The following is an 11,922-nucleotide window of genomic DNA, read 5'->3' on the forward strand; positions in this document are numbered from 1 at the left end:
GTAATAATAAAGCTTAGCTGATGCAAAAACGCTTGTTTTTCAAACAAATCTTTAATTTTCAATTTGTTGACAATATGTCGTTGTCAATGTCAATTCAATTGTCATTTGTGACATTTATCGTTTGTCAGTTTACAAAATTGTTAAAACCACGAGGTGTCGGTGTTTTGATTTTTATGAATGCGTTTTTAATTATATTATAATTTAAAACTATTTTTCCACTAAATTAATTTATTATTATTAGATAAATATGCCGTCTATGAAGAAAGCAAAATTTAAACAACCCAAAATGCGTCAGAAAAGAGCAAAAAAAGAGGAAGAACCTCAAATCAATTCAGGTTAGTTATAGCACGATTTATTTTCTACAAAATCTATTAATATGGTCAAAAATGGCTGAAAATAAGCATATTCATAATCTTTTACAGATTCAGAAGATGAAATGGACACCGAAGGACATAAAAAATCGTTGGAAAAGTTGAAAACAATTGATCCAGACTTTTACAATTTCCTCGAAGAAAATGACGAGAACCTTTTGAACTTTGAAGCAGATTCTGATGATGATAATTCAGAGAAAGCCGAGGATGACGAGAATGAGGACCAATTACATGTACCTGGAGCAATTACAGGCGACAGCGATGAGAGCGATTTTGAAGTGTGTTTCTAATTTATACATAAACTAGCGGACGCCCGCACTTCATCATAAAATTCTATGTTTTACGAACTATGAATTTTTCCGGGTTATAAAGTAGCCTTCCTGTCTGTTCAATTTATCTGTATACTAAAACTCATCTAAATTGGTATGCAGTTTAGCTGTGAAAAATATCAATAATTAATGATGATAACCAAATCATCATCATAGGTTTAACATGCTCTCTGAGCCATAGGAGTCTAATACCAATAACTTAGTAACTACAGTTTGTTTCATATTGGATGGTGCAGGTCACAGTTCGTTTCACTCTTGAAAGTTTGTCACAATTCACAATTATAGTATGTATTATGAACATCATACAGGCGACTGTCACCATACCCATGCTATCTGAAAAACACTTGTTGGAAGAAATACCATAATCCAATGTAGGACTGAAACCCACAACTTGATCTAGTCTGATCACTGGATCAAAAAAATACAGTAATAAGAAGTCTAAATATTTTTAATATACAAGCATAACTAAAGTGTAAAAAGTATGGGGCAAGTCATTAAAGTTATTTACATTTTTACTTTTATTATTACTTTTAGGATGAAAAATCTAAACCAGTGCACGGTCGAATCACACTGAAGATGGTGTCACAATGGCAAGCAGAGTTACAGAGTGAGGGTAAAATTAAGCTAGCAACTTTAACTACAGTTATAAAAGTTTTCAATGCTGCGATGTTGAGAGCCACAAGTGATGATGGCGCATCTAAAGGGGAATATAAAGTTGAAGGTAAGACAATTATATTATCTTGGAATCTTAAATATTATGAGTGTTATTAATATGAGTATTAAACATAGCTAAAACGCACATGATACAACATTAGATTCTTGCTACCCAGTGCAAGCAATCAAACTGTAACCAAAATAAGACCTTAGAATGGCAGAGAATGACCTTGAGTGGAGTCACACACTTGTGAATGTTGTGGGTTAAAGGATCCTTTGACTGTTAACAAACACTCCCCTTTTCTACTGAAGTCATTCCCCTCGGCCTATCCCAAGTAATCCATAAAGAATTACCTAATAAGAAATGTTGACGGCTTGAACGCCACGAGCATACTGAAGCGGACCGTAAAACAAGCGTATTTGAGCGTAATAACGCAAGTTTTTGCCGTCAACCGATTGCTAGCACTCTTAAATCCCTACTCTTTACGGAAACAAGTCGCGCCACCTAGCATCGGCACGAGCCAACACGAGATTGATTGACATCATATACGTCTCTGACTACTATTTCTTACACAATTTATAAGAAAAAATATAATTTAAAATAAATAAGTTGTGAAATGACATGCATTTTCTACCTTCATTTCTAATTTTTTTGATGGTAAACTTTTAGTAGGGTCGTAGTATAGTTGGACATACCCAATGTTGTGTCACATGAGTTTTAACTGTATTTTATAATAATTTTAATCTGTTTTAAATTCTGTAGTGAATCATTGAGCAAAAGTTTAGTGACCACTGTATGAAAAGAAAAATCAAAAATATTGGTCATTCATTTTGGTGGGACAAAAGAGAGTAATATTTTTGATTCTGCCACTATTGTTTAAAATCTTCATTCTTCAAGCCTTGGGCACTTGACCAAGTTGACATTGCGCATAGATTGGTTGATAATAATGTTTTTTGCTTGTCACAAGATATTGATTTTGGCATATCCTAGGCCTGCAAGTACCAAATATCTATAGTCAACAACTTTGTTTGTAATCATTATTTGAATTAAGGAGCATTGCACCAAATATCTACAATTAGTTAGACCTAAATTAGTAATTAGTTAGACCTAAAATATTGTCTTAAACAGGTTGTTAAAGTCTGTAGTTGCTCCTACTGTAGTTGCTAGGATTAAAATCTTCTAACAATAATTTCAATACTTACACATATTTTACCTGCTGATTCTCTAAGTACTTATTACATCTCTCATTTATTTATTACTTCTTTTTTTTTAATTTTTAACAATATAAATATAAAATACAAAACATTATTAAAAATTTATAAAAAAATTCACCCTCCCGCTGCGGGAAATTTGAGTGTCCAAGCAACCGGTGGTCAGGGCTCCAGAGTGAGGAACCTCCTCACAATACGCGCCGTCTCAAGAATCACTGCCTTTTGTATCCGACTCTTGATCCAACAGTTAAGCGAAAGCTTCTTAAGGTGTTGGTCGAAGCTTTTCACTATAAGACCATTGACCATTGACCATTTACATTATTGTTACATTTGCTTGTAAAAATGATAGAAATGAATATAACCTAAACAATTAATTTGCTGCGACTTATGTTAAGTTCACTGTGGGTGAAACCACAGGGCATCTGCTAGTAATGTATACAGGTAGATTTAGGTAAGTTTTAGTCTAATATTTTGTTTTGTTTTACATACTACCTTATTGACATCTCAAACATTGTTTTTTAGGTTCATCAATCTTCAACTCTGTAATACAAATGTGTGTATTATACTTACCAGCTGCAATTAAAAAGTACCTAGGCACCGAACAGTCTGGCAAGGACCCAAAGAAATGCAAACACTATGTGAAAATCAAGGGACCATTGCTTGCATACCTCAAAGATTTGTTGAAACTTCTGAGCAGTGTAACGTCTGAAAATATTTTGACCGTACTACTGAAGCATTTGCATCAAATGTGTGTTTATGTTGCCTGTTTTACGAGCATATCGAAACAAGCACTGAAAAAGTTGATATCTCTTTGGAGTAACAGTGAGGAGACTGTGCGAGTTCTCGCATTTTTATGCATTTTGAGGATAACTAGGAATCAACAAACTGCACTGTTAGATTTAGTGTTGAAAGCTATGTATTTGACGTACGTTAAAAATTGCAAGTTCGTTAGCCCTTCAACTTGGCCGGGAATAAATTTCATGAGGCGTTCATTAGTGGAAATGTTTGCACTGGATTTAAATGTGTCATACCAGCATGTGTTTTTATATATAAGACAATTGGCTATACATTTACGTAATGCGATTGTTGTACAGAAAATTGAGAACAGACAAGCCGTTTATAATTGGCAGTTTGTGAATTCTTTACATTTATGGGCAGATTTGATATCAGCCACATCAAATAAACCTCAGTTGCAGCCATTATGCTATCCTCTTGTGATGGTGATAACAAATACAATAAAACTGGTGCCAACACATCAATATTATCCACTAAGGTTTCACTGTGTTGATATACTCATAAGCCTTTCTAAAGAGACCAATACATTTATACCGATACTGCCATTTTTGGTAGAGGTGAGTTTTGTAATCCATACTTATATTACCATTATAATATTTCTTGTTTTCAGCCCTAAACCACTATACCAATTTTAACATTTTTTTCATCAATAGAAAGGTCTATCATCAACAAGTAATATATGCTATAATTTATCCTCATAGTACCCTGAAAATGAGAATTAGTAGTTTTTAGCAAAAGGTTCAAAAGTGGATCTAAAAAATAAGAAAACAAAGTTGAACAAAGGTTTCACAATATTTCTCAGGACAACTTAATTAACAAATCAAACTGTAACCAAAACCTAGAATGGAGTAGAATGACCTTGAGTGGACGCACTTGTGAACGCTGAGTGTAGGGTTAAAGGCGCCTTTGACTTAACAAACACTCCCGTTTTCCACTCAAGTCACTGTCCCAATCCCAAGTAACCCATAAAGAATTACACAACAAGAAATGTGGACGGCTCTTTTTTGTGAATTTCTTCGATGTACGTATATTACACAAGAACAAAAAATAAAGCTATGTAATTTACTATTTACAGGTATTAACCTCATATGATTTCAACAAAAAACATACGAAAGTTTCAATGAAGCCTTTAGATTTCTCATGTGTGCTGAGGTTAGCAAAGTCACAGCTGATGGAGAATGGATTCAAAGACTCTGTGATCGAGAGAGTGTACGGCCTACTTCTGGAGTACACTGCCAATGAATCCCATTCTATTGCTTTCCCAGATATCACATTATTGGCTGTTATTCAGGTTAGTCATAAATTATAATAACTTATAGTCCTTGGGCCCAAGAACAAAATATTTATTCATGATCATACTGCTTAAAATTTGTGTATATTTCAACTTCAGGTTTTCAAACTTAAAGCAATATAATATATTATAAAATATAAAATTCGGGAAATATACAAAATAAACTTGGGATAAGAATAAGCTAATAAGTCTAATCAAATTTACTTTCCTACCTAAATACTCCAACTTATAGGACTATCAAATAATGGATAATATTTCTTCTTCCAGATTAAACAATTCCTCAAATCATGTTCAGTATCAAATTACACTAAGAAAATGCGGCAGTTGTTAGAGAAGATAGAGGAGAACTCAAAATTCATTGAGAAGGAGAGAGCTAAAATCAGCTTTGCTCTCAGCGAAGACAAAATGATAGCAGCGTGGGAGGCCAGCATTAGAGCCAAAGGCACGCCGTTACTTGCGTTCTTTGAAAACTGGAACAAAGTCAACAAGATACAGAAACGGAAGAAGGTTACCAAAAATGACGAGATAGCTGGCGATCTGCCCGTGATCAAGAGACCAAAAATTCCAGAAACTGAAGAAAAAGTAAAGAAACCAGAAAACAAAGGACCCTTAGTACTATTCCCTTCGGATAGTGAAGGTGAAGAGGATCAGTTTAAACTGAAAGAAGAAACCGAAGAGCCTAAACCTAAGAAAGTGAAAAAGAAGGTCAATAAAAAGAAAGTACAGAAGGAAATATTGCCTGAACTAGATGTGCCGGATAAAGAAGATGTGGTTAAGGATTTCAGTGTCAATGACTGGTGATTGTTGAATGATTATTATTATTATTAATAATATTAAATAAAATTTCACTCATGTATCACAGTTTTTTTCTTATCTTGTATCACACAAAACTCTTTTTCATCCCCTACCTACTAGTATGTACTAAATATAAAAAAAGCATTTAAACACAGCACAATATTTTTTGCAGTCTCTGAATAGACGTAAATATACAAGGTTTCCATCCTATTCCCTGGAAACAAAAACTAGTTATTATGGTTCAAGATGTGGGTACCGTTAGAAACCAAACAAATTATTATTGTTAATTTTTTATATTAATAAAGCATTAAAAATAACAAGAGCAGTAGGTAAATTGCTCATCACAAAATTCCCTTCAAGAAATACGTCCACTGCACTCTCGGCTCTGGTGGTTCAAAGGTCTCTACACTAAGACACCCAGTAGGTAAAGAAGCCCGATTAACTACATCGGTCAAATATACGACTATTTTCAAATCCTGGAAAAGAAAATAAGAGTTAAATAGTATGAGTAGGCACCTACTACATGTTTGAGTTGGGGATCCTAACAGCCCGGTTAGGATCGCGGTGTTTCCCGAATGCTGCTCCGCCGAGTTGGATTCGGTATTCGGTAAATACCTAATATTAAGTGACGATCCAGTCTTAGCAGGCTAACTTGTAAGAAGTAGGTACCTGCAACTTTATTTTACCCATACCTCAAACGGACGCGGCATCAAAATGTAACGCTAATTATTGGCGGTACGTCGTTGCTGGTAGGGTGGTAACTAGCCACGGCCGAAGCCTACCACCAGACCAGATCTGAGCCAATTTAGAAATTATAATATACTAAACTGATCTAGGCATCGAACCCAGGACCTCTCTGTTGAGATCACAGCACTAACAACGCCAGAAAGATAAAATGATGAAGATACCTTCTTGGCTCTCACTGGCTCATATAGACTCTTGGTGTAAAACTCCTCACTGTCTACATTAATCTTGAACATTCGCGAATCAGCGAATACGTTTTTAAACGTAATAGTGGTCGATCCTCCAAGTTTTATTTCAAATGGCCCTTGAGGATTCGGTTTTTTTGCAATGCCTTTTATACTGAAACTGTGAAAAAAACATTATTACAGATATACTATTATTATGATGACGGTTTTTCTTTAGTTGTAGTTGTAAGGTAACTAGAGGGACGCCAGCACAACAGAAACGCATACGCATCGTTAAATTACCTGAAGTGATACAGGGGGAGTACCTACCTATCATATCAAAACCCGGTAAAAATCAATTGTTAAAATCTGAAAAAAACTTTCCCACACCCGTCTTACTAAGGTAAATCTAAGCAAAACCTATTATCAGATCTATTAGTTACTTGAAGTTATGTTTAGCCGCGTTCTTCTTTTTCATAAATCCTTCGGCAACCACACAAAAGTAGTTATATGTGTTATCCAAGGTATAACAAGTCTCCACCTCAAGTTTTAACCAAATAGGTTCAAAAGTTGCTGCATGAAAGTGTAAGAAACTATAAATACACATACAAACTTTTGTTTTTATAATTTTAGATGCTATGTAGGCAGATACAACATAGCATAAATAGCAGATACAGATGTAGGTAGGTACAACTTACACGAATTCACCAGCCACTGGAGAGTTAAAGGACACTGTACAGTTTTGGACTCCAAGCTCTGTTGGCTCAAACCAAGCCAGAAACTTTCCTTTCTCAAAAGGACCCAGGTTATAATACGGATCTGTTATAATTGAAGGATGCGAGACCTAAAATTAAGAAAGTTTAAAGAATTAAATCGACTGATCAGAAAAACTTTTGGGGATAGTGTGTAAATTTTAAAGTTCTTCACGGTAATTCGTACATTGATTACCTAACTTTAAAATGTTGAAAAATGGGCATGAGAGCTTATTAATTTCTCGAGGACTGTCTCTTCTAGTCAAAGGCCCGTAGTGGCGAAAAAAATCAGGTATCATCAGTACAAACCGTTGCTGTAAAGCTCGTCCGAACATCAGTCTTGTTTTGCACCCTGAGACGAAGTGGTAAACTAGATCCTAATGACGTTGTAAACTCGAGCTTTTTCACTTTTGCGGGTAAACACTTGAGCTTTAGTTCGTAAATGTACGTGCCAGCCAGCTGATTGCTCACTTCTAGGGTGTCTTTCATTTCCCCTACCACTAAGGGTGCATATACCAGATTAAGAATGGCCTGCAATTTGATAAAGATGAATGAGGAAACAAGCAAAACAAGCCTCGAGTAGTTCCACAGTTAATATCATTATTATCCTGTTTTAACGGCCATACCTTCCTTATAGGAGAGGAAATATGAAACTTAAACTACCATGCAGCTCCAACGCAGGTTGGCAGGCTTAGGAGTGATGGCCGGGCCGAAAAGGTTAAGGTTTCTAAACCTAGAAGTCTAATAAGCTAATAGGATCTTCGCCCGTAGACTTTTATTGTACCAACTTGTAGCACATGCTATTTCTCTTTCTTGGTAAGGCGTAAACCTTTCCCCTAAGATTTTAGAGGAAAGGTAAAATGGTTCGATAGCAACTGCTTACTTTATCGCTAGTAAAACTATTTTTAAAATTTTTGTGTAACGAACAGTAACATCGCGTAAGTGTAAATGGATTTGATATTTTGTAGCGCAATAGACATTAGTTACATAGAATAGTATTTTAGAGTAGGTACTTATTTAGGTAAATTGAACTAAAAAAAAAAGTAACTTTCTGTCGTAATCGAAATCGCAAACGCCTAAACATCATCACGCACGCATCAGACATCAGGCGTCCACTAGTTTATTTACTAAACAGTCACCTCTGATTTCCTAGTTATTTCAATATTGTCGATACACGTGAGTTTGTCGCTCTTGACGCTGAAGGAGGCATCCTTTGAGAGTGGGTTCTGGATCTTGAGGTCGCATTGCACGGACTCCCGAGCTCGCGCCGTGAAACTGAGCGTGTCCACGATCTGGCTCTCCTTCACTTGAACCACGATGTTGTAAAACTGACATTCGCGACTCGCTTCGTTGATGAACATCACCTGCATGTAGGTAAATCTATAATATTTATAGCCTCAGTAGCTCAACAGTAAGAGCGGTCGTACTCATCACCGAGGATGGTGGTTCGATCCCCGCCCCGTTGATCTATTGTCGTACCCACTCCTAGCACAGTCTTTCCCGACTAGTTGGAGGGGAATGGGAATATTGGTATTAGTATATTTAAAAGATATGGCAAACATTCTTTAAATATGGTAAATAATAAATTCTCATGGTTAGATTAACCATGTACCTACGCAGAAGATAATAAGATTATAGTGCACAAATGTGTGCGCAAACTCAGGTTCACTCTCTTTTCCCTCACTCCCATAGTCCGATGGGACTATTAGCCTCCTTGACCTGACCTGAATCCGGTTTTTAGTCTCGATTTATCGACGATTATCTCTGAGGTTTAAATTCTGTCATATAGTTGTTTAATAAAATTTATATAGCCTATGTCACCCGGGCTATTACTACGAACTCACTCTGGCGTATATCTCGGCCACTTCATAACACACGATCGTCCAGCGACAAGTCCCAGCGGCTTCTCCCCAAACTTTGACATGCTGGGCGTGAGTAATCTCGTAGAAGCCGTCAAACTTGTCCGGAATAATTCGACATACTTCCGTCACAACTATATACGCCTCTGGAAACTGGATACAGAGTTTTTGTATATCGTTTATATCAAGTAGGTAGGCTTAGTGTGATTGTAGCACATTAAAACATAAGTTTGACTAGCTGTAGAAACTACCATCGATTTGAGTTGCAGGTTCTGCCTAAAAGAGCTGGCAATAAATTCAACATTAAAATTCATTAAATTAACTAAACTACACCTTACTTGATTTTGTAATTACTTACTCAACGTAGGTAATTACGAGTATTAAGAAGAGGTAAAGTTTGTGTGATTGTAGGGGGTAGGTAATCTCCAGCTCTACTAAACCGATTCTGAAAATTCTTTTACCAATAGAATGCTACATACATCTTCGACTCCGAGTAACATAGACATTTATCCCCTTATACCCACGACAACGAGAACTGCGCAAGTAAAACTAATTTGAGACGTTTAAGTTGACCACAATCCATCTCACCTCAGTAATGTTGTAAACGGCCAGGTCTTGCGTGTGGAACTGCTTCGCGGACACCGTGATGTTGATGGTGCCGTTGGGGTTGGGCTGTGTGGCGTTACCCTCCAGCGTTACAAACAGTGCAGCCTCGCCCAGCGGGGAAAACAACACTTGAGACTGTAAACAAACGTTTTATTACAAACAGAGATATACTATAACCATTTCCTGGTATCCCATCATTGGTTTTACCAGGTCTTTTGTTGTTGTCACGCTCAGCAATCAGCTTCCACCCGCGTATTATTAGGGGTCGTTCATGGGGCAGATAAACAAACTTCAGAAAAGACGGCAATGCATCGCTGGCTCCTCTGGTGTTGCGACATCAAATGACCCGCCTTCTCATTTGCCCTTAATTTATAGATAAAAATACGTCTACGATGATAAATGCAACTAATACTAAATTTATTGTCCCTAAATTAACTGAATGTACCGGCAAAAGTATGATATGATGAGTAAATCTTCCACCTCAGAATTCTTAACCTAAATGTAGTTGACCTAATGAAAGTGTACTCTAAACTTCATTGAAGGTATTGACATTTACTACTATGTAGACTATTGTGTTCCAGAAAATTAAAAGTATAGGTGAATTACCTCGTGTTTTCCCATAGTTTTTGGTTTAAAATGAATTGGTATGTTAAAAGTAGAATTCGCCTCTATATAAAACTCCTTCAAAGTTTCAAACGGATCGCTGGTCACTTCTGACAATACAAGCCACATATCATCTGAACTGCAAGAAAGCATAAAAATGAAGATGTGTTATACAGATGTTATCCAAGATATTGACAAACACTCATCAATTCAAATTCAAATTAGATTTATACATAATAACTTAAATCATCACAGCAAAGCTTGATAATTTACCATTTCACCAAGAACCTTTTTTTTTTATTCTTTACAAGATAGCCCTTGACTACAATAACACCTGATGGTAAGTGATGATGTAATCTAAGATGGAAGCGGGCTAACTTGTTAGGAGGAGGATGAAATCCACACCACCTAATTTCAAAAAGGTATTTTATTTATGCAATATAGTCTAGCGCGCTTGGTTGCATCACGCCTTAAGGAGTTTACGATCCTGACGATGACATAACGACCGACAATGCTTCCCAGGCAATACAAACACAAGCTACACAGCGTCTTCGCCGGCGAAGACGAGGTCCCCGATATCTGACCTCACTCGGACTTGAGTTTTAACGCATCTGAGGGGCGCCCGGACTGATACACTCAGGCCTAAACACCCTTCCAGAATTGCCCTCTAAGCCGAGGTCCGAGTCTCAGAAGAGAGAATGTGAGCGAAACGACTCTCTAAGGGCGCTTAGAGAGTCGTTCCGCCTACATCTTCCGCTTCTGCCTTCGGGCCCCATCAGTTAATGCTTCTGCCTTCGCCTAAACTCCCTGGTGATGCCGCTGAGTTCTTATTATGGAGCCTCAGGAAGAGATCAGGAACAAGGGTTTTCTAGTTTATCGTGATGCGTAGGGGTTATATGGTAAAAAGAAGAAGGAGGAATATAACGGAAAGTTCTTACAGTTAATAATAGGTAGTATAAGTAATTTCTTACGGATTGGTGACGGTCACATATTGTGTGTTAACTTCTCTCACAGGACACTCAAAGAGTAAAGATTTCGTCTGTACGTTACCAGTGTCGATACAAGTAGCATAAAGCGCAATCTCTTGAGGTGGATAGTTCTCTATATTGCAGCTTGCCTGTAAAATAAAGTTTTACATTCCCTTTAAGTCCCTTAGTACTCGATCTTTTCTGTCTGTGTACTGTGCAATGTGTATATCTCGCTTGCTCGCAACAAAGAGATATTTAAGCAATTGCTTAGGGTAACCCATTTAGAGAGGCACCAAAGGCGACCGAGAAAAAAAACGACACAACGTATACGAAAGTATAAGTACCTACATAACCAAATCCAAAATCCTCACCTTTTTTTTACTATTTTTTTTATTACTTTTTTGTAGTTCACCTAAAGATACATAGGCCCATAGTGAAAGATTGCTATGGAGCATCAAGTTTCCTTAATCCATCACTGAGTCTAAGTTTTGTAAAAAGAAAATACGCTCAAGACTGCTGATAGACTTGAGCATTCACTTGTAATGAGCATTCGTGCGAATGTTACATCACAGAATAATACGAGAACATTTTAGCGAGCATTCTATCGAGCATTCTAGCGAACAGATTTTCTTGGTATGGAAACATCGAATAGAGCGTTCCCTAGAATTCTCAGGATGCTTGTAGCAATATTTGGCTCTATGCTTGGCTCTGCTCGTTGTTCAGTTCGACAAATATAAAAACGACAAATGCTCAATGTTCTGTTACAAGTGAATGCTCAA

The 11,922-nt window shown here is 36.9% G+C and overlaps 2 protein-coding genes across 2 annotated transcripts in view; one reads left to right on the forward strand and one right to left on the reverse strand.

Annotated features, from left to right (window-relative positions):
• Positions 1 to 114: 114 nt before the first annotated feature.
• On the forward strand, positions 115 to 5,508 carry LOC112052236 (nucleolar complex protein 2 homolog). The gene is made up of 6 exons (XM_024091242.2): positions 115 to 335; positions 423 to 649; positions 1,235 to 1,421; positions 3,089 to 3,918; positions 4,437 to 4,652; positions 4,920 to 5,508. The coding sequence occupies exons 1-6, from the start codon at positions 248 to 250 to the stop codon at positions 5,451 to 5,453; spliced, it is 2,082 nt and encodes a 693-aa protein (XP_023947010.1). The 5' UTR covers positions 115 to 247; the 3' UTR covers positions 5,454 to 5,508.
• A 211-nt stretch (positions 5,509 to 5,719) lies between these two features.
• Positions 5,720 to 11,922, reverse strand: part of LOC112052243 (hydrocephalus-inducing protein-like) — a 58,604-nt gene continuing 52,401 nt past the window's right edge. The window contains exons 69-77 of the mRNA XM_052891147.1: positions 11,147 to 11,292; positions 10,179 to 10,314; positions 9,555 to 9,707; positions 8,952 to 9,119; positions 8,247 to 8,471; positions 7,417 to 7,638; positions 7,054 to 7,199; positions 6,356 to 6,536; positions 5,720 to 5,923 (exon numbers count right to left, since the gene is read on the reverse strand). Coding sequence (XP_052747107.1) covers positions 5,789 to 5,923; positions 6,356 to 6,536; positions 7,054 to 7,199; positions 7,417 to 7,638; positions 8,247 to 8,471; positions 8,952 to 9,119; positions 9,555 to 9,707; positions 10,179 to 10,314; positions 11,147 to 11,292 — 1,512 coding nt within the window. The 3' untranslated portion in view covers positions 5,720 to 5,788. The remainder of the gene's footprint in view (positions 5,924 to 6,355; positions 6,537 to 7,053; positions 7,200 to 7,416; positions 7,639 to 8,246; positions 8,472 to 8,951; positions 9,120 to 9,554; positions 9,708 to 10,178; positions 10,315 to 11,146; positions 11,293 to 11,922) is intronic.

This window comes from Bicyclus anynana, chromosome 3 (genome assembly GCF_947172395.1).
Source record: "Bicyclus anynana chromosome 3, ilBicAnyn1.1, whole genome shotgun sequence".
In the NCBI taxonomy this organism is placed as follows: domain Eukaryota; kingdom Metazoa; phylum Arthropoda; class Insecta; order Lepidoptera; family Nymphalidae; genus Bicyclus; species Bicyclus anynana.

What these genes read in the sequence shown, in the direction of transcription:
- LOC112052236 (XM_024091242.2), top strand. Translation starts at nt 248, where the DNA reads ATGCCGTCTATGAAGAAAGCAAAATTTAAACAACCCAAAATGCGTCAG. An exon ending in AGGGGAATATAAAGTTGAAG is followed by an intron (nt 1,422 to 3,088) that starts GTAAGACAATTA and finishes ATTGTTTTTTAG; the next exon opens with GTTCATCAATCTTCAACTCT. An exon ending in TACTGCCATTTTTGGTAGAG is followed by an intron (nt 3,919 to 4,436) that starts GTGAGTTTTGTA and finishes TACTATTTACAG; the next exon opens with GTATTAACCTCATATGATTT.